General features: G+C 46.4%; 1 protein-coding gene across 2 annotated transcripts in view; it reads left to right on the top strand.

Moving 5' to 3' along the window:
- SYNPR (synaptoporin) overlaps positions 1-22,959 on the top strand; it is a 356,819-nt gene that overhangs the window by 319,835 nt on the left and 14,025 nt on the right. For both annotated transcript variants that reach the window (XM_068253787.1, XM_068253788.1), the window contains one exon: positions 5,275-5,466. In XM_068253787.1, the coding sequence (XP_068109888.1) occupies positions 5,275-5,466 (192 nt within the window). The remainder of the gene's footprint in view (positions 1-5,274; positions 5,467-22,959) is intronic.

The following is a 22,959-nucleotide window of genomic DNA, read 5'->3' on the forward strand; positions in this document are numbered from 1 at the left end:
CAGAATCTGTGTTACCATTCTGTTATACTTCAGACTAGTTCCAGGGTGTTGATGATCACGGACCTCACACCCAAGATTAGGGACTTGTGTTACCATTCTGTTATACTGCAGACTAGTTCCAGGGTGTTGATGATCACGGACCTCACACCCAAGACTAGGGACTTGTGTTACCATTCTGTTATACTGCAGACTAGTTCCAGGGTGTTGATGATCACGGACCTCACACCCAAGACAAGGGACTTGTGTTATCATTCTGTTATATGTCAGACTAGTTCCAGGGTGTTGATGATCACGGAGCTCACACCCAAGACTAGGCATTGTTTATTATCTGTTATGACTTACTGCTTTCCTGACCACTCTTCTGTTCACTGATTCGGAACTTCGCTATATCTGATACTCTGTTGCCAAACTCTGCGTGTCTTAGGATTACCGAATCAGCCTCCTGTCTTTGTACTTTGTATGTCCGTGTGTTGCCGACCTGGCTTGCCCGACCTTGAGAACTATCTCCTCAGTTAAGAGATAGTTCACAGATCAGTCAGTGACATCCTCCTATTGGTGTCACTCACGCTCTGGTCCTTCCTTCTCCCAGCCTGACTCCTCCCTGCGGGAGATTCTCAGGCTGCTGAAAGGTACTCATTCTCTAGTGCAGTATTCCTTACTGCCTTTGTACCTGTCCTCCAGATATTGTTCTCAAAGTAGTACTGTTGCATCAAACACTCATATTACTCAGGTGTCCAGAGGTTAGTAATATATCTGATTATCGGTGATACTGCAGATCATCAATAATCAGGTATATATCTGTATTTTTAGTGATACTGCAGATCACCAATAATCAGACCCTCTCTGTGTTACACCGATCGTTACAACAACGTTGCAGTCTAGCTGACCTTCCTCAAGTGCTGACGGGTAAACACTTGAGGAAGGTCAGATGGTCCAAGAGATTGTGCTTTCACACTGAGACACTTGTCTAATAAATTGGCCTTAACAGGCCCAAATCTAGGTGGAAACCCAGTTGTTACTTTCGCTTGGCTTGTACTTGCACTTTTGGTGGATCCGGGTGTTGGCTAGTTTGATACCCTGGTACTGCTTAATTTGGGTTGCAGCACTGAGGAATTTTTGGGTGGCGTTTACTGTAGATCAGTAAGCACAGAAGGAAAGTGTTAGTGCCCTTTTCTAAGTCAGTCTTAGTAATCTATGGATAATGCTAGCCTCCATACCATAAAAGGAATCTTTGGTTGACTCTTATTCACTCTTAATGAGCATAGGAAGAATCTTTTGATACTGCTTAACCCAATGAGTACAGGAGGGGTCTTTGGGTGACACTTAGCTCCATTCGTTCCGTAGGAATCTTTGGGAGACATTAAGTCCAATGAGTGCAGGAGGAATATTTGTGTGATATATAGCCCAGTAAGAGCAGGCAGGGTTTCTCAGTGGTACTCAGCCCAGTGAATGCAGGAGGGATTTCTGATTGACTTCGTTAGTAGATGTAGAATAGCAGCACTTATTGACTCCTATTGCTTTCTAGTAAAAGTTTTCAAGATAAGAGATGCTTCACCTACATTTCTACAGTAACAGCTGCTCTTGTGCTTCTAAAAATAGCACCATCTCTAACTCTTTACTGTTGCCCAGCTGCTCCAGAAGGTATCCGGGAACCCCCTGAGCACTGATAACAATTTCTATCTGAACGCAAAGCACCACAGGAAGACAGTGCAAGACATTTATCACTGAAGCTTACAAAGTGCTAGAGGCTTCACATAACATCATTATGCCAAGCGGCTTTGCATGTGTTCAGCTGGCTTTCTGCACAGGGAAGACATCAAGCACACATGACTTGCTACTGGTGGAAATGGCAGATAGTAAATGCAACTGGGATAATGTTCAGAAACTGGATGCAAAACGAGTGTATGTTTTGTCAGCTAGACTCCAGATTATTCATCTTTTAACACTTGAAAATAAACTCATTGGCTATAATATCTCTTCCTTTCTATATTCTCTCGTTTCTCTTTTTTATCACTGTAACTACTGAAGCTAATTGTATGAGTCAATTTTTTTTTTTTACCAAGGGTTCTCATTTTAAACGGTTTACGAATACACAAATTCATATGGTGTATTGAAGATGCTGGGACGCGAAGAGAAGCAATAGGGCTTGGATGACTTGTAGTATGTGTCTGGGTGAAGCAGGTCATCTCGGCGCACGGCGGTCAGCACCGAGCACCAAAGCTGGGTGCCGCTATACCATTAATGCTATAGTGCGTGCTCCGCACAAGAATAGTTTAGGGTTCCGGCACGATCGCTGGAGCCACAATTACTTCTCTCTCTAAGACTTAGAGGGGGAATCGTATTTTACACCGCCGGGAATTTGAGCGGTAGCACGGTAGGTCGTCATTCGGCTCACCCAGCTCAATGGCCACATCATAATATGTACGCTGCTTGGGATCTCCAAGTGTGAATCTGCATCATACCAGTTGCACTGCTCAAGTAAAATGAGACAGATGCAAAGATAAACAGCGCCTGATAATTACCATCACCTAAAGCCGCTGTGCCTAGACTTTACTGACATCTGTGTTACATTGGCTCTGATCATTTTGGAGCTACTTTGTCTTCATCTCAAAATTCTATTGGCCACTGCGTTTGATATCTGTGTTACGTGTATATTGAGGCGATTCCAGAACATTTGTTTTACTATTATTGGGTTCCTATAGATAGGAATTTGGAAGATGGTTAAGCTTAGACATAATGCAACCTTGCAATTTCCCATCAGATTGACTGGTCAAACCGATAACTTACGTCACGTCTAATCTTCTCCAGATCGATAATGGGATCAATTTTCAGATTGCTGCTACAAAAATTTGATCCCATTAACCCATTCGCGTTCCGTCGTTTTCACGTGAGAAATGTTCACCTCCCATTCATTAGCCTATAACTTTATCACTACTTATCACAATGAACTGATCTATATCTTGTTTTTTCCGCCACTAATTAGGCTTTCTTTGGGGGGTACATTTTGCTAAGAGCCACTTTACTGTAAATGCATTTTAACAGAAAGAATAAGAAAAAAATGGAAAAATTCATTATTTCTCAGTTTTCAGCCATTATAGTTTTAAAATAATACATGCCTCCATAATTAATAATAACTCACGTATTGTATTTGCCCATATGTCCCGGTTATTACACCATTAAAATTATGTCCCTATCACAATGTATGGCGACAATATTTTATTTGGAAATAAAGGTGCATTTTTTCCATTTTGCATTTATCACTATTAACAAGTTTAAAATAAAAAAATATAGAAATATTTCATCTTTACATTGATATTTAAAAAGTTTAGACCCTTAGGTAAATATTTACATGGTTTTTTTTTTTATTGTAATGGTTTTTTTTTTTTTTCATAGTAAACATTTTATTTGGGTAGTTTTGGGAGGGTGGGAGGTAAACAATAGATATATAATGTAAATGTGTGTTAATTTTTTTTTCTTTTACTTTCAGTTGTAGTATTACTTTTTGGCCACAAGATGGCGGCCATGAGTTTGTTTACATGACGTCACTCTAAGCGTAACACACGCTTAGAGTGACGCATCGGGGAGGGAACGGCCAGAAAAAGCGAAGCTTCCGAGAGAAGCTGTCGCTTTTTCAGCGGGGAAGAGGAATCAGTGATCGGGCACCATAGCCCGATACATTGATTCCGTGGCTACCGAATCCGTGGCCGGGAGTGCGCATGCACGCGCGCGATCGGCCTCGGGAGCGTGCGGTAGCGCGCATGGTTCCTGGACGTAGTTTCTACGTCCAGGAACCAAAATAGGTTAATCAGGAACAGATCAGACATGGCACAAATTATCAGTTCAACTAAATTGCATGATGTGTACCTATTATTACAGTGGCTAGTTAGGCACCAGAGATGTATGAGAACATATGGAAGATACTGGTCCACAGCCTTCTCCTCGATACCAACGGTTCGAAACATCACTACAAATTGAGTGGCGGTTTCTTGTTTCAAGACTGTGTTATTTCCCAGCCCTCATAGTGCTTTAATTATTTGACTATTTTCTAAATACCCATAGTGCAAAGCTGCCCAGGGAAGCTTAAGAAGCCTATCACTGATTGGCATCTAACCGGACACTAAATGTAAAGACACTTTCCAATGAAATCAAATTAAGAAATTATCTGATGCTTGTAGGACTACTGATACCTGACCTCTTGTTGGTGACTGTGCATGCTATGGCTAGGGTTAATTCATACAGGTGGAGGATGCAGCTGAAAAATCACCACCTATAGAGTTCCTCTGGTGTTCACAACAGTCCTGCCATAGGCCTGAAAGGCCAGTGCAGTCTGGGAGTTCATAGCAATGGCATGCAAACCCCTGCCTGAACTTGAATAGATGCATTCAGGGAATGATGTCCCCAGTTGGCTCAGTTCATTTTTCAGCACTGGCCAGTTTAGGGGTGTTCTGTCTCATGGATGGAATGATGACTGAATACTCCATTCAACTTTGTGTAAAGTGGTCTTTAGCCAATTTTTCTCCAAGCTAGTTACTATTATACTATTGACTTCCGGTTCTTCTCCCACCTTCATAGGACTAAACGCGCAGTTAGCTAGGAGGATCTGACAGTTGAGAGTCTTGACAGTCTTGCGGTTAGTTCTCTTTGCAATGATCTCTGGTAGCTGAGTCTTTCTTAGTACTTTTGACTACTCTGAAATATGTGTAGTTAACTTCTGTTATGCAAGGGTTTCTTTTGCTTATCGCAGACATGAACTGAAAATAAACTTATGAAAGAATGCATTGTATGTGTGGTACCAATGGTAATTAGTACATTTCATAACATGAGTCTCATATTTTTATTTTCACTTTAAGATCTGAATTTGTAAGACTGAATTATAAAACAGCAGCCATGACAACCTAATGTAATATTTGCTTCATTCTGCTGCAAAAAAACCCCAGAACTTTTCAGCACTAAAATTGTATTAGCATTGTTTCTTCAGTCAGATAAAAATGTTATGCCTTCTATTTACTTTTCAGGACATCTGCTAAATTTGACTTTCTATTAGCATCACTTGCATAGATAATAGAACAATTTTTTTTAAAACTTGCTGTGCAGGAAAACAGAGAGAAGTTGGGTAATATCATAAAATTAATAGTATTATATTTACCTACGTTTATCTCATCATGTTACATGTCAAGTCAGTTACCCTTTAATTGCTGTAAGCTCTTATATGAACATTTACATGTACAGTACTGGCAAGAAAACAATTATAACCTCTTTTTGTTTTTGTTCTAGGACTTTATTGTAACTGTGGTCTTCTCTTTCATGTGGCTGGTGGGCTCATCAGCCTGGGCTAAAGGACTCTCTGATGTTAAAGTGGCCACAGATCCGGATGAAGTTCTGTTATTGATATCGGCTTGTAAACTGCCGACCAACAAGTGTACGTCAGTGCGAAGTCCCGTCATGTCAAGCCTGAATACTTCAGTGGTAAGTTGGCTTCTTTTGACAGGAGGATAAGGAAAACCTGAAGGGATTTTATTACCATCCTGTCTTTTCAGATACCGCCTCAACAATGCCATGGCTTTTGGGTATAGCTTTTTGATTAAAGGTCAACTCAGTTAATTAATCGCACGCACAACCAAAGGTTTACGCTGGCAAGAAGCACTGGAAATAAGTATGAATACAATGTATTTAATGTTTTTTCTCACAGTAGAAAGAGAAAACCAGAGGCACTCTCAGTTCTTTATTTGAGCCAGATGAGACCAACAACAGATTGTTTTAAGGGTCAGATTCACATAACTGGAATCTAGAAGGTAGATTTTTCTTCATCCCTTAAAGCGTATCTGCAAGGTCATACATGACATTAGAGGTTAAGTACCCACTATTATTAATAAATATTAATATAAAAAAAGATTGGGGTATTTCACTGTGTGCAACAATAACACTAAACAGAACCTAATACAATGGAGATGGTGGATCATGGTATTCTAGTATGTTTACTAAGCAGTGCAGCGTTGTTCAGGGGCGTAGAGTGATGTGTGCAGCGTTGTTCTTTTGGGGATCTTCAATCGAGCAATCCAAAGGATATTGACATGGGGCCGTTCAAGAGGATATTAGCATGGAATCATTCATTAAAGTATGTAGGATTTATTAAGGGACTGTTTTCATTGTTGTGATTTTAAATAACTTTGAACTCTTTTTTTGGAAATGGGTAAGTGTTACATTAGTACCCCTATACCCCTCTTACCTGGGTTGAGTGGGAATCTAGAGGTCCCCTAGTTAAAGGAGACCCCCAGATGCCACCATGAACCCCCCCCCCCGGCCTATACCTGCAGGACCTGGGGTAGTAACCCCCACTCTCCTACTGGAGATGTGGATGAGGGAGGGAGGCTTTTCTGCCCTCTTTTACAGAGCCTTCCCCTCCAATATCATGGACTATGTGGGTTGGAATAGCTCAGGGTGCGAAGCCCCCCAAGGTCTGGAATCCTTATTCTGGCTATACCAGCCTGTATGAGTAACAAGGGATTAGAGAGGATTGGAATGGGGGACCCCACCTAATTTTTTATGTATTTTGTTTAATGCATAAACTGACTGACGGCAGTGACGGGACCCAGTTCCCAAAGCTGCAGACAGTGGAGGACAGCGGCGTGGGAGCGATCCGAGCGCATGGGGCTGGAGGAAGCCCCAGGTATGTATAAATATTTTTTTATATTTCAGCTCTGGTACACTTTAACTACTAAAATTGGCACCATTGACAAATGTGAAGTACCACCTGAGTTTCAAGGAAATTCTCGCAAGACTGCTAGAGGCATTCTCGCTCATCCCTAGTCATGGGTTTTTATCTGAGTATAGGTATAATAAGGTATATAAACACTACAACAACTGTTTTACCCAGAGAAGGAAATATCTCCACTGCAAGAGAGGCTGGATTGGGTTAGGCACAATAAATCACGCATTGTCAAGGTTGACTAATTATAATCCCTCCAGAACACATACAGTCTAGAAATTTAATCTGTAAAGCATTTAAGATTACATTTTCCTGTGACACTCAATAATTTGAATATAAATGCCAGGCGTGTGACAGATGTACCAGGGAGATGAATAATAGATGAGGGAGTCACTCACATCTTCATTCATCACCAAATTCAATTTGAACTTGAAAGGTGACACCGCACACCATCTCTGCAGGACACCACAAAGCCAATAAATGCTTTATTTTATTAGGGTGTTCTCTGGCAGAGATGAAACATCCTCTGGCCATAGGAGCATTGCTCATAATACCTGGCTACCGTACTCATATACACTTATGTCATCACCTAATAAAGGGTTATTTGGGGACATCTGTTCTGAGTATGTGCTCAGTTATAAATACTGGAAACAATCACATTTCATTTTTTTCATCTGACCTTTAAAAATAAGGGATAAATTCTGTTTGTTCAAACTTAGAACACTTTCTTGCCCATGGTTGCTAAAGTGGGTAGGTGGCTAAAAAACCTTTCATTCACATCCCTTAAATTAATGTAATATGTTTTACAAATGAAAAAGCGAAGATTTTGGATTCCTCAAAGAGAACCGGAGGTGGTTCTGGGGGGGGTGACAGATGGGACACAGAGGCATGTTCTCTGCCTCATGACATTCCTCCAACTGCCGATCTCTGCCCCCCCCCCCCCCCCCCCCGCCGCGCTATAGACCCCCCCCATTTGACGCTAATTCGGAGGTAAACACAGGGGAGAGGAATTACCTGTTCCAAACGCCCACTGGGGGCATTCCTGCAAGGTTTCCTGAGCTGCCATTGGGCAGCTCTCTCTCCTTGGCCATGCCTCCTGCCGCTCCCCCGCCTCCCTGCATGCTATGAGAGACACACAGTCTCTCAGTGCAGTGTCGTGACTAGGGATGGGACGAATCCACAATTTCTTCGAATCCGAATCTAAAAAGGTTCTCGAATATCTCGAACCTTTTCAAATCTCGAGTCTAACGAATCCTGCACATAAGAATTGTGCAATCTGTAGTATAATTGCCCGCAGTATAGGTACCCAGGCATAGGTACCCACAGTATAGGTAGCGAGGTAAAGGTGCCTTCAGTATAGCTAGCTAGGTATGGGTGCCTTCAATATTGGTAGCTTTCAGTATAGGTAGCAAGGTATATGGGCCTTCAGTATAGGTAGCAAGGTATATGTGCTTTCAGTATAGGTAGCAGGGTATATGTGCCTTCAGTATAGATAGCAAGGTACATGTGCCTTCAGTATAGGTAGCAGGGTATAGGGGCCATCAGTATAGGTAGCAAGGTACATGTGCCTTCAGTATAGCTAGGTAGCTAGATATAGGGGCCTTCAGTATAGGTAGCAAGGTATATGTGCCTTCAGTATAGGTAGGTAGGTATAGGGGCCTTCAGTATAGGTAGCAAGGTACATGTGCCTTCAGTATAGGTAGGTAAAGGGGCCTTCAGTATAGGTAGCAGGGTATAGGGTCCTTCAGTATAGGTAGCAAGGTACATGTGCCTTCAGTATAGGTAGGTAGCTAGGTATAGGGGCCTTCAGTATAGCAGAAAGACAAACAGGGGGTACCGCTCCACAGTACCATGCGAGACAGTGCAGGAACACAGGCAGCCAGTGGACTATGATTAAGGAACAAGTGTCCGAAACATGTTAGTCAAGTGCTTTTCTCTTTGTATCTGGATATGTCCTGAATAAATATATCGATGTATCGACTGTGGAGACATTGGTGCGGACCTTCCTTTCCTGCCTTCAGTATAGGTAGCAAGGTATCTGTGCCTTCAGTAGAGGTAACAATGTATGTGTGCCTTCAGTATAGGTAGGTAGGTATAGGAGCCTTCAGTATAGGTAACAAGGTACATGTGTATTCATCAGAAGAGGAAACCAAGAAGAGTCCCCCTTAGGGGCTGCACTCACCCAAGACGTGTGACCACTATGAGACTGGTCAAGAAACGCCCCTATCTCCTCCTATGGCCGACTGCCCGATCTCAGCTTCTGGCGGCGCTCCTTAGTGTAGACTCCAGACGATACTCCTTAGTGTAGGCTCCCCGCTGGTTCCTCCTTATAGTTTGTTCCTGGTATAAGGCCCACCTCAAACAGAATGAGCCTCATATAGCGTAATTCCGTTATATAAAAAGATGCTTTATTCCATAAAATTTATACTCACAAACATGAGATATACACAGCGCGTAGAGTGTTTATACGGGCTCTCCCCCGTGCCTCTCCGGATAGGCTCGCTGGGTTTCCTCCGCAAAACGCCGCTGTGATACGACCAGATCGTCCTGCGGGCGCTAGCTCCTCCCTACGCGTTTCGTCACCGGCGCGTGACTCATCAGGGGCGTGGCTAGCCCCAGGACGTCTGGCAATTTAAAAGAACGGCGGCATTGCTCCACCCATTCCCCGCTCTAGCAGGGAAATTTCTGCGCATGTGTGAGCAATGCCTCCTTTCGCCGTCACTCCGAGGCCTGAATATGCAAATGATAGAAGGGGTGGTTACGTGTTTGTCGCGCCGCTATGACCATACGCATGTGATACATAACTGAGGCAGAAATTCAATTTGACTGAGACCAAACTGAGACCAAATTCAATTTGAACTTGAAAGGTGACACCGCACACCATCTCTGCAGGACACCACAAAGCCAATAAATGCTTTATTTTATTAGGGTGTTCTCTGGCAGAGATGAAACATCCTCTGGCCATAGGAGCATTGCTCATAATACCTGGCTACCGTACTCATATACACTTATGTCATCACCTAATAAAGGGTTATTTGGGGACATCTGTTCTGAGTATGTGCTCAGTTATAAATACTGGAAACAATCACATTTCATTTTTTTCATCTGACCTTTAAAAATAAGGGATAAATTCTGTTTGTTCAAACTTAGAACACTTTCTTGCCCATGGTTGCTAAAGTGGGTAGGTGGCTAAAAAACCTTTCATTCACATCCCTTAAATTAATGTAATATGTTTTACAAATGAAAAAGCGAAGATTTTGGATTCCTCAAAGAGAACCGGAGGTGGTTCTGGGGGGGGTGACAGATGGGACACAGAGGCATGTTCTCTGCCTCATGACATTCCTCCAACTGCCGATCTCTGCCCCCCCCCCCCCCCCCCCGCCGCGCTATAGACCCCCCCCCATTTGACGCTAATTCGGAGGTAAACACAGGGGAGAGGAATTACCTGTTCCAAACGCCCACTGGGGGCATTCCTGCAAGGTTTCCTGAGCTGCCATTGGGCAGCTCTCTCTCCTTGGCCATGCCTCCTGCCGCTCCCCCGCCTCCCTGCATGCTATGAGAGACACACAGTCTCTCAGTGCAGTGTCGTGACTAGGGATGGGACGAATCCACAATTTCTTCGAATCCGAATCTAAAAAGGTTCTCGAATATCTCGAACCTTTTCAAATCTCGAGTCTAACGAATCCTGCACATAAGAATTGTGCAATCTGTAGTATAATTGCCCGCAGTATAGGTACCCAGGCATAGGTACCCACAGTATAGGTAGCGAGGTAAAGGTGCCTTCAGTATAGCTAGCTAGGTATGGGTGCCTTCAATATTGGTAGCTTTCAGTATAGGTAGCAAGGTATATGGGCCTTCAGTATAGGTAGCAAGGTATATGTGCTTTCAGTATAGGTAGCAGGGTATATGTGCCTTCAGTATAGATAGCAAGGTACATGTGCCTTCAGTATAGGTAGCAGGGTATAGGGGCCATCAGTATAGGTAGCAAGGTACATGTGCCTTTAGTATAGCTAGGTAGCTAGATATAGGGGCCTTCAGTATAGGTAGCAAGGTATATGTGCCTTCAGTATAGGTAGGTAGGTATAGGGGCCTTCAGTATAGGTAGCAAGGTACATGTGCCTTCAGTATAGGTAGGTAAAGGGGCCTTCAGTATAGGTAGCAGGGTATAGGGTCCTTCAGTATAGGTAGCAAGGTACATGTGCCTTCAGTATAGGTAGGTAGCTAGGTATAGGGGCCTTCAGTATAGCAGAAAGACAAACAGGGGGTACCGCTCCACAGTACCATGCGAGACAGTGCAGGAACACAGGCAGCCAGTGGACTATGATTAAGGAACAAGTGTCCGAAACATGTTAGTCAAGTGCTTTTCTCTTTGTATCTGGATATGTCCTGAATAAATATATCGATGTATCGACTGTGGAGACATTGGTGCGGACCTTCCTTTCCTGCCTTCAGTATAGGTAGCAAGGTATCTGTGCCTTCAGTAGAGGTAACAATGTATGTGTGCCTTCAGTATAGGTAGGTAGGTATAGGAGCCTTCAGTATAGGTAACAAGGTACATGTGTATTCATCAGAAGAGGAAACCAAGAAGAGTCCCCCTTAGGGGCTGCACTCACCCAAGACGTGTGACCACTATGAGACTGGTCAAGAAACGCCCCTATCTCCTCCTATGGCCGACTGCCCGATCTCAGCTTCTGGCGGCGCTCCTTAGTGTAGACTCCAGACGATACTCCTTAGTGTAGGCTCCCCGCTGGTTCCTCCTTATAGTTTGTTCCTGGTATAAGGCCCACCTCAAACAGAATGAGCCTCATATAGCGTAATTCCGTTATATAAAAAGATGCTTTATTCCATAAAATTTATACTCACAAACATGAGATATACACAGCGCGTAGAGTGTTTATACGGGCTCTCCCCCGTGCCTCTCCGGATAGGCTCGCTGGGTTTCCTCCGCAAAACGCCGCTGTGATACGACCAGATCGTCCTGCGGGCGCTAGCTCCTCCCTACGCGTTTCGTCACCGGCGCGTGACTCATCAGTAGGGATGGTCGGAAATGCCAATTTCCGATTCCGCGGTAAATCCGCATTCCGACATTGCCAAATACCGATTCCGCTTTCCGCTACCAATTTCCGCATTCCAATGCGGAATTTCCGCCGGAAATCGCGGAAATTCCGCCCGACTTTAACATCGATTTTCTCAAAAACTATAAGGTCTTTTTGAAAACTTTTTTTTGCATCTTGTTCAGGAGATCCTGCTTAATAAACCCTGAAAATTTGGTGTTTCTAGGACTTACGGGGGCTTTGCTATTAACCGCTAAAGTCGGCGGATTTTTACTGTAATGTAAATGCAGAAAATAGGCAGATGCGGATTTTCTGCATTTTACATTACAGTAAAAATCCGCCGACTTTAGCAGTTAATAGCAAATCCCCCTTAAGTCCTAGAAACACCAAATTTTCAGGGTTTATTAAGCAGAATCTCCTGAACAAGATGCAAAAAAAAGTTTTCAAAAAGACCTTATAGTTTTTGAGAAAATTGATGTTAAAGTCGGGCAGAATTTCCGCGATTTCCGGCGGAAATTTCCGCGATTTCCGGCGGAAATCCGCCTAACACACTTGCATTACCGATTTCCGCATTCCGATGCGGAAATGCAATTTCCGTTCGGAATTTCGGAAATTGCATTTCCGTGGAATCCGAATGAGCATCCCTACTCATCAGGGGCGTGGCTAGCCCCAGGACGTCTGGCAATTTAAAAGAACGGCGGCATTGCTCCACCCATTCCCCGCTCTAGCAGGGAAATTTCTGCGCATGTGTGAGCAATGCCTCCTTTCGCCGTCACTCCGAGGCCTGAATATGCAAATGATAGAAGGGGTGGTTACGTGTTTGTCGCGCCGCTATGACCATACGCATGTGATACATAACTGAGGCAGAAGGGAGGCCCATATGTACAATAGTACAAGTGTCCAAATGCACAGCATTTTTTATCTGAATTTAAAACTCAAATCATTAAAACTGGATTTCAAACAATATAGCACACTGCGCATGTTATAAATGCACAATATGCTCACAATACAGATTCTTACACACAGTTGCCATCTTGTGGTCACTTAGTAAACAGCCCAACAATATTTCCATATTACCAGTGTCCACATACATGTAAATGGGTTATATTTGCTCAAAGACCACCTATCACACCATCAAAATAAAGGTTGGATAAAAATTAAATAAGAATATATACATGCGCAGTGTGCTATATTGTTTGAAATCCAGTTTTAATGATTTGAGTTTTAAATTCAGATAAAAAATGCTGTGCATTTGGACACTTGTACTATTGTACATATGGGCCTCCCTTCTGCCTCAGTTATGTATCACATGCGTATGGTCATAGCGGCGCGACAAACACGTAACCACCCCTTCTATCATTTGCATATTCAGGCCTCGGAGTGACGGCGAAAGGAGGCATTGCTCACACATGCGCAGAAAGTTTTGCGGAGGAAACCCAGCGAGCCTATCCGGAGAGGCACGGGGGAGAGCCCGTATAAACACTCTACGCGCTGTGTATATCTCATGTTTGTGAGTATAAATTTTATGGAATAAAGCATCTTTTTATATAACGGAATTACGCTATATGAGGCTCATTCTGTTTGAGGTGGGCCTTATACCAGGAACAAACTATAAGGAGGAACCAGCGGGGAGCCTACACTAAGGAGTATCGTCTGGAGTCTACACTAAGGAGCGCCGCCAGAAGCTGAGATCGGGCAGTCGGCCATAGGAGGAGATAGGGGCGTTTCTTGACCAGTCTCATAGTGGTCACACGTCTTGGGTGAGTGCAGCCCCTAAGGGGGGACTCTTCTTGGTTTCCTCTTCTGATGAATACTGATGAACTTTTGATAAAACACAAGTAGAGTGGAGCGCTATCTACCTATAAACCAAAGACTGTATAGGTAGAGTGACCATATTTTTGTGGGTCCAACCTGGGACGGGGGGGGGGCGTGGGGGGGGGGGGGCGGCGCGCGCCGCGGCGAAAAGTGGGAAGGAGTGAGGAGCACGCAGCGGCGAAGACTGGGGGAGGGGGGCTGCCGCGCCGAAAAAATGGGCGTGGCCATGACATTGTATGGGCGGAGCTAACGTAATGATGTAACAGCGAGGCATAAGAAAGCAGTGTTTACGCCATGATGTGGACAAACGAGACTTTGTATCATGGGTGTGCAGAAACTGTGTGATGCTAATAGTATACCGTAACCACAAAGCAGCAAACATAGCCATCTATGACCATTAAATAATAAATGCAGTAACAGTTACCCCGGACACCAGAAAATAAACGCAATAGGCAACATGTCAGTATAAAATAAATGCAATGCGGGCAAACATGTCAGTACAAAATAAACGCAATGCGGGCAACATGTCAGTACAAAATAAACGCACTGCGGGCAAACATTTCACCAGAAAAGAAACGCACTGCGGCCAAACATTTCACCAGAAAAGAAACGCACTGCGGGCAAACATTTCACCAGAAAAGAAACGCACTGCGGCCAAACATTTCACCAGAAAAGAAACGCACTGCGGCCAAACATTTCACCAGAAAAGAAACGCAATGCGGCAAACATTTCGCCAGAAAAGAAACGCACTGCGGGCAAACATTTCGCCAGAAAAGAAACGCACTGCAGGCAAACATTTCGCCAGAAAAGAAACAATGCGGGCACACAATAACATTTCACTAGAAAAGAAACAATGCGGGCAAACATTTCACCTGGAAAAGAAACAATGCGGGCAAACATTTCACCAAAAAAGAAACAATGCGGGCAAACATTTCACCTGGAAAAGAAACAATGCGGGCAAACATTTCACCTGGAAAAGAAACAATGCGGGCAAACATTTCACCTGGAAAAGAAACAATGCGGGCAAACATTTCACCTGGAAAAGAAAGCATTTACTCACCTGGCAGAAGTGTCCGGCCTCTGGCGCGCTGCTCCGTCCCGGGACCGTCTTCCTCCTCCTGCTCTTCTCTCCCGCGCTGACAGGGCTACGGCAAGATGGCGCCCGAAGCCCTGTACTAGTGACACAAATAGGTCTCCAGTACAGGGCTTCGGCAGCCATCTTGCCGTAGCCCTGCTCGCCTGCCGGTGTCGGAAACAGACACCGGAAGAGGAGGCTGGAGCGGGGCTGCGGGCAATGAACTGGCACGGCGTCTATAGACGCCGCTGCCAGTTCATTGAGGAGAGAGTGGCCAGAGTCCCGAGGCCGGGACGTCCCGCTGCTGAAAGCGGGACGTTTCCCGGGACCTCATTAAGCCTGGGACAGCGGACCCCGAATCCGGGACGTGTCCCGGGCAATCCGGGACGTCTGGTCACTCTAGTATAGGGGACACTTGCTGAACCTCAGTAGAGCGCATACACACGGGAGGAGTTAGGTTATAAGTGAAGAAAGGACTAAACTTTTTATTTATTGTTTGAACTTTACCTGTGTACCTGTGGGGCAAAATTGCAGCGCTGTAAATTATACACACAGAGAACAAGGTACATGTGCCTTCAGTATAGGTAGGTAGGTAAAGGAGCCTTCAGCATAGGTAGCAGGGTATAGGGCCTTAAGTATAGGTAGGTATGTAGGTAGGTATGTAGGTAGGTATAGGGGCCTTCACGTAAGTTGGTAGGTATTTGGAACCTTCACATAGAAAGGTAGGTATAAGGGCCTTCACGTAGGTAGGTAGGTAGGTAAGTATAGGGGCCTTCACATAGGTAGGGAGGTATAGGGGCCTTCACGTAGGTAGGTAGGTAGGTATATGGGGCCTTCACATAGGTAGGTAGGTATAGGGGCCTTCACATAGGTAGGTATAGAGGCCTTCACATAGGTAGGGAGGTATAGGGGCCTTTAGGTAGGTAGGTAGGTATGGGGGCCTTCAGTTAGGTAGCCCTGTGCTCCCCCAACCCCCCCTGGCCTCCTCCATCCCCCCTGTGCCTCCTCCGCTGGCCTCCTCTGCATAAATAAGTACTTACCTTCCCATGGAGTGCAGAGCGGCAGACCTCTTCTTTGCTTCCCTGTTCCCTATAGTGGCCGGACTGGTTTTTACTGATGACGTAATAGTCAAAGCCGGTCACTAGGGGGAACAAGGAAGTTGGCGAGAGGTCTACCGCTCTGCACTCTCCTCTGGATAGGTGAGCGGATACTTGTTAACTATGCGGGGGGCGAGCGAAGGAGGCACGGGGGGGGGGGAGGACGACGGGGGGAGCGGCGGAAGTGCAGGGACGCAGCATCGGGATTTGGCGGATTCGACGAACGGTTAATGACATTGGGATTTGAATCCACGAATCCCAAATATTTCCCAATATTCGAGGGATTCGTGGATACGCCGGATTCGTTGTCCCATCCCTAGTCGTGACCCAGAGGTCACGAAAGTGAAAGTGGGCCATTGCGGCCCACAGAAGCGGTGGGGAGTGGCGGGTTTTGAGACTACCTGATCCACTCAGCTCCACGGATCAGGTAACCTACTTTTTTTTTCCATTTTTGAGCCCACCTCGGGCTCTCTTTGAGTTAGGATTAAACTCCCGATAGTAAAATGTAACTACTTAATGGCAAGTATACGAAATAAAACATCCTGTTTGACTTTGTTAATGGCAACAGGATGTTTTATTGTGCTGCTGTTGCCATCGTGCACATGCGTGTATCCTCTAGGCAGGGCCGGGCCGAGGCTGGGTGGGCTCCAGCTTATGAGCACAGGGCTGCAGGGGCGGGGAGAGGGGAGCCGACATCTATATCTAATTTCTCCCTCTCGGCCTCTCTTCTGCAAGCTGTGTGTGTGTTGCACTCATCGCCTCCTACCCGCTCCATAACGCTGTCCTGTGTCAGCCCTATCAGCTCTCACTGTAGCAGCAGAGCCGACAGGACCTTGACGCTGAAAATTCCGCCCCCGTCACTAGCTGGCTGGACAGAGCTGTGGGTGGGCGGAGCTCCATGCCGGCAGTCTGACTGCATAGGCTGGAGCTGGTGTCAGTCAGGGGAGATGGTGGTTATTGGATGGCAGAGTTTAGCAATGTGTGCCTGTGGCTGCAGGAAGCAGCTAGTCACTCACCATGTACTTGTAGCTCTGCTGTTTGGCACAAAAGCTTCCTAGAACCATTTGTATAGCACTACAATACCTCTATTTCCCTACTATCCTGAGCTGAGCTATACAGCATCAGGCAAATGCTGTCTGTGGGCACTGCTGTCACCGGACCCTGCTCAGCTAGAAAGGAATGTAAGTGAGAGAGCTGTGAGTGCATTTGAGGGAACCCCAGCATCCCTACAGATGAACATACTCCCCTGGGCACAGGCTGTTTGCTCTACTCCTGCTATATACTCCAGCATTATTGTTTACCAGGGGCGTTCCTAGGGTCCTTGGAGATCAGTGGCACCTGGGGGCATTAGGTGGGGGCTATGTGCGGCGCGCGCAGCTTGCCGCGGCAAAAATGGGTGTGGTCATGCAGTGAGTAGGCGTGGCCATGGGTGGGGCCAATCGTACATTAGATTAGGACAGTGGTGGCAAACTTTTTGGAGGCCCAAACTGCAACCCACAAGTCACTTATCTATCGCAAAGTGGCAACAGCAATTTAAACTAAATACTATACAAACGTTTTAGCACATACATGAACATTATGGAAAATCCAAGTTGAAAAACTGAAAAGATAAACAATTTCATCCATCCTACTCCTGAAAAAATATATTCATTTTTTTAGAACCTCCCAGTTTTATTTTCTGTTTTAAAAAGCTAAAAAAGTAGGTTTAATGCTATTGTCTCATATGATGATGATTCATTTTTTTTCCATAGTCTCGCAGTTAGCAATCATGTGACCCTCAACAAGACAAATTCAGCAATCATGAGGCCCCTATCAAGACAAATTCAGAAATCATGAGGCCCCCAACAAGACAAATTCAGCAACCATGAGGCCCCCAACAAGACAAAGTCAGCAACCATGAGACCCCCAACAAGACAAATTCAGCAATCATGAGGCCCCCAACAAATCATGAGGCACCCAACAAGACAAATTCAGCAATCTTGAGGCCCCCAACAAGACAAATTCAGCAGTCATGAGGCACATAAATAGACAGCATTTCACATAAATAGGCAGAATGCCCCCTTAATATGGTAGACACCTCTCACCTGGCTTCTGAATTCTCCTCTACTGGCTGCTGTACCTGGCAATACTGTTTTTGGCTGGATTGGGGATGATGTGTGAGCTGAAAGGCCAGTGATGCTGTGGCCTGGCTGGCGGTGATGCTGTGGCCGATGTTGTGGCTGGGTTGGCTGGCAGTGATGCTGGGCTGTGCTTGGCTGGTTGAAGTAAATGCTGGCCTGACTGGTGGTGATGCTGTGGCCTTTTTGATAGTGATTCTGGGCTGGTTGGCTGGTGGTGATGCTGGGCTAGCTGGCCTGGATAGTTTAGGTAGCGACAGGTGCCCCCTAGTTAAGGTAGCGCCAGGGGTACCCCAGTTTAGGTAGTGACAGGAGCCCTCCAGTTCAGTTAGTGACAGGAGCCCCCCAGTGTAGGCAGTGACAGGCACCCCCAGTTAGGTAGTGACAGGGACCCCCCAGTTAGGTAGTGAGTGACAGGGACCCCCCGTTAGGTAGTGAGTGACAGCAGGGACCCCGAGTTAAATAGTGAGTGACAGCAGGGACCCCCAGTTAAATAGTGAGTGACAGCAGGGACCCCCGTTTAGATAGTGAGTGACAGCAGGGACCCCCGTTAGGTAGTGAGTGACAGCAGGGACCCCCGTAAGGTAGTGAGTAACAGCAGGGACCCCCGTTAGGTAGTGAGTGACAGCAGGGACCTCCGTTAGGTAGTGAGTGACAGCAGGGACCCCCAGTTAAATAGTGAGTGACAGCAGGGACCCCCGTTTAGATAGTGAGTGACAGCAGGGACCCCCGTTAGGTATTGAGTGACAGCAGGGACCCCCGCTAGGTAGAGAGTGACAGCAGGGACCCCCGTTTAGATAGTGAGTGACAGCAGGGACCCCCGTTAGGTATTGAGTGACAGCGGGGACCCCCGTTAGGTATTGAGTGATAGCAGGGACCCCCGTTAGGTAGTGAGTGACAGCAGGGACCCCCGTTAGGTAGTGAGTGACAGCAGGGACCCCCGTTAGGTATTGAGTGACAGCAGGGACCCCCGTTAGGTAGTGAGTGAGTAACAGGGACCCCCGTTAGGTAGTGAGTGGCAGGCGCGCTCCCCACCCCACCTACCTTGCCGCTTCAGACCTCAGGATCAGCGGGCGACCCAACCAGATACAGCGGGCGCCGGGCACAAATATGCGGAAGTGATGTCACTTCCGCATATCAGCGGTGTCCGCTAGGTCCTAGCGCCCGCTCTATCTGGTCGCCCGGCGCTGATCGAGGTCTGAATGGCAGCGCAGCGGGGACAGCAGGGCAGAGCGGGGCAGCGGTGGCTGGGAGATCCGTGGCACCCCAGGAAAGATTGGGGGTACGGGCCCCCCAAAATAGGGCTAGCGACGCTCCTGTTGTTTACAACTTCTCCAAGGTTAGCAATTCGGACACTGCTCATTATGGCCTGTTGGACTTTGTTATTCTCTGGGTTATCTGTGCCTGATAGCTCCTATTCATACAGCTCTAGTGTGTTAAAGCCCCAGTACCCCATCAATGCATCTTGCATACCTCCCTGATTAGAGAGATTGCACCCCTCACCCTGTGCTCCTGACGGCCACAGTATTTTCTGCAGAGTATGGGCACAGCGGTAGCCGTTCTTATCTCACTTCCTCCGGGGTTCAGTAACAACCGCCCTTTTACAGCTCACCGCTCACTCCAGTGCCTGATTCTCCTGCATAGCAAGTAGTGCTTTGTAGTAGAAGGATGGACATCAGTTGAGTGCCTGAAGGAGGTGAGATAAGCATGGCTAATGCTGCGCTGACACTTTGCTGCAAATACTGGGGCTAATAGAGCACAGGACAGGGAAACATTAGGCACCAGGGAAGCTATATGAGGGAGTGGGGAGCCACTAGACATCAGGGAAGCTAGATGATGGAGGGAGGACCACCAGACACCAGGGAACTTTATAGGGGAGGAGTGTGGTATATGTAAAATTGGAGTGTAGCTAGGGCAGGGTCCCTTTTTCCTGGTTTCAAAAGTTAGGAGGTAGGTATGGCCAATGTGGAAGGGGGAGGGGGCGCATTTTGGAATCTCAGCTTCTAGTGCTGGAGAACCTTGTCCCGGCCCTGCCTCTGGGACTGACACATCTGCGATTGGCGAACGGGAACATGTGTTCCCTGATCCAGTCAATGTACCTGTAAGGCAATGAGCATGGCTTCAATGAAAAGCCAATTATTATTCCTGTAAAAAACACTGCCTGTGCGCTCTGAACTCTTTTCAGGACACACAGAATAAAATGTGTGGGAACACCTAGCGGTAACAAAATACACATTTTACACTACATTTTACAATACATAAATTAAATAAAAATAAATTAACCCCTACTCCCCCACCCACCATAGTTACCTAAAAAAAACTTGTAAAAAAATAGTGACAGCATTAAAAAAAATACATAATACATCTAAATTATGAAGCATTGGAAGTGGAAAGAATCCGAGCACCAGACCAAAGGTTCCAAAACCTGCTTCGTAAGAGGCAAAACACGCATCATTTTTTATTATTTATTTATTTTTTGCCTTTGACGAAGCTGGTATAACCCATGAAACGGCTGTTACGCCACACTCCCTATACTGTTAGTTGGTTATCTGAGGATGTAATAAAGGTGACGATTGTTTTGGAACCTTTGGTCTGGTGCCCAGATCCTTTCCACTTCCAGTGCTTCATAATTTAGTTACAAGTACAATACTTACTGTGTATATACAGTACAGACCAAAAGTTTGGACACAACCTCTCATTCAAAGAGTTTTCTTTATTTTCGTGACTATGAACATTGTAGATTCACACTGAAGGCATCCAAACTATGAATTAACACATGTGGAAGTATAGTACATAACCAAAAAGTGTGAAAAAATGAAAATATGTCATATTCTAGGTTCTTCAAAGTAGCCACCTTTTGCTTTGATTACTGCTTTGCACACTCTTGGCATTCTCTTGATGAGCTGCAAGAGGTAGTCACCTGAAATGGTCTTCCAACAGTCTTGAAGGAGTTCCCAGAGTTGCTTAGCACTTGTTGGCCCTTTTGCCTTCACTCTGCGGTCCAGCTCACCCCAAACCATCTCGATTGGGTTCAGGTCTGGTGACTGTGGAGGCCAGGTCATCTGGCGCAGCACTTCATCACTCTCCTTCCTGGTGAAATAGCCCTTACACAGCCTGGAGATGTGTTTGGGATCATTGTCCTGTTGAAAAATAAATGATGGTCAAACTAAACGCAAACTGGATGGAATAGAATGCCGCGGCAAGATGCTGTGGTAGCCATGCTGGTTCAATATGCCTTCAATTTTGAATCAATCCCCAACAGTGTCACCAGCAAAGCACCCCCACACCATCACACCTCCTCCTCCATGCTTCACGGTGGGAACCAGGCATGTAGAGACCATCCGTTCATCTTTTCTGCGTTGCACAAAGACACAGTGGTTGGAACCAAAAATCTAAAATTTGGACTCATCAGACCAAAGCACAGATTTCCACCGGTCTAATGTCCATTTCTTGTGTTCTTTAGCCCAAACAAGTCTCTTCTGCTTGTTGCCTGTCCTTAGTAGTGGTTTCATAGCAGATATTCTATTATGAAGGCCTGATTCACAGTCTCCTCTTAAAGGACTTACGAGGCCAGGAATTCAGAAAAAAAAAAAAAAGTTAGCTACCTGCTTCAGCTTGTCAGGCACAGAGGACGCCGTCCGCACCCTCCGTGCCGTTCCGCCGGGTCCCCGCCGCTCACTAGCCCCCCTAACGGTCCCCGACCGCGCGGCCCGGTTCGGGCTCTCCAGCCTGTACAAACATGGCGGCCGGTGCTGGCCGCGGCTGCGCAGTACGCATAGCCGCGAGTGCGGCTGCGCAGCTCTAAGGCCAAACCCCCCGATCCACGTAACAGTAGCGTGGATCGGGGGTTGGCCTTAGAGCTGCGCAGCCGCTCTCGCGGCTATGCGTACTGCGCAGCCGCGGCCAGCTCCGGCCGCCATGTTTGTACAGGCTGGAGAGCCCGACCCGGGCCGCGCGGTCGGGGACCGTTAGGGGGGCTAGTGAGCGGCGGGGACCCGGCGGAACAGCACGGAGGGCGCGGACGGCGTCCTCCGTGCCTGACAAGCTGAAGCAGGTAGCTAACTTTTTTTTTTTTTTTTCTGATTTACTGGCCTCGTAAGTCCTTTAACAGTTGTTGTAGAGAGAGATGTGTCTGCTGCTAGAACTCTGTGTGGCATTGACCTGGTCTCTAATCTGAGCTGCTGTTAACCTGCGATTTCTGAGGCTGGTGACTCGGATGAACTTATCTTCCGCAGCAGAGGTGACTCTTGGTCTTTCTTTCCTGGGGCGGTCCGCATGTGAGCCAGTTTCTTTGTAGCGTTTGATGGTTTTTGAGACTGCACTTGGGGACACTTGCAAAGTTTTCCCAATTCTTCGGACTGACTGAACTTCATTTCTTTAAAGTAATGAAGGCCACTCATTTTTCATTACTTAGCTGCTTTTTTCTTGCCATAATACACATTCTAACACTCTATTCAGTAGGACTATCAGCTGTGTATCCACCTGACTTCTCCACAATGCAACTGATGGTCCCAACCCCATTTATAAGGCAAGAAATCCCACTTATTAAACCTGACAGGGCACACCTGTGAAGTGAAAACCATTTCAGGTGAATACCTCTTGAAGCTCATCAAGAGAATGCCAAGAGTGTGCAAAGCAGTATTTAAAGTGAACCTAAAGTCAGGATGAAAAAATGAGTTTAACTCACCTGGGGCTTCCCTCAGCCCCCTGAAGCTGATTGGTGCCCACGCTGACTCCATCAGATGTCCCTGGACCGGCCGGCGGCGACTTCCGGTATCGCCGTCACCGGCCGACAGCCAGAATAGCGCCCCCTATGCTGCTATTGCAGCCTCCCTATGCTGCAATAGCAGCATAGGGGACGATATTCTGGCTGGGAACGCGTAGAATCACTCGCGTTCCCAGCCTGTCGGCTGGTGACGGCGAAACCGGAAGTTGCCGCCGGCCGGTCCAGGGACATCTGATGGATTCAGCGTGGGCACCGATCAGCTTCAGGGGGCTGAGGGAAGCCCCAGGTGAGTTAAACTCATTTTTTCATCCTGACTTTAGGTTCACTTTAAAGCAAAAGGTGGCTACTTTGAAGAACCTAGAATATGAC

This window comes from Hyperolius riggenbachi, chromosome 9 (assembly GCF_040937935.1).
Source record: "Hyperolius riggenbachi isolate aHypRig1 chromosome 9, aHypRig1.pri, whole genome shotgun sequence".
NCBI classification, from domain to species: Eukaryota; Metazoa; Chordata; class Amphibia; order Anura; family Hyperoliidae; genus Hyperolius; species Hyperolius riggenbachi.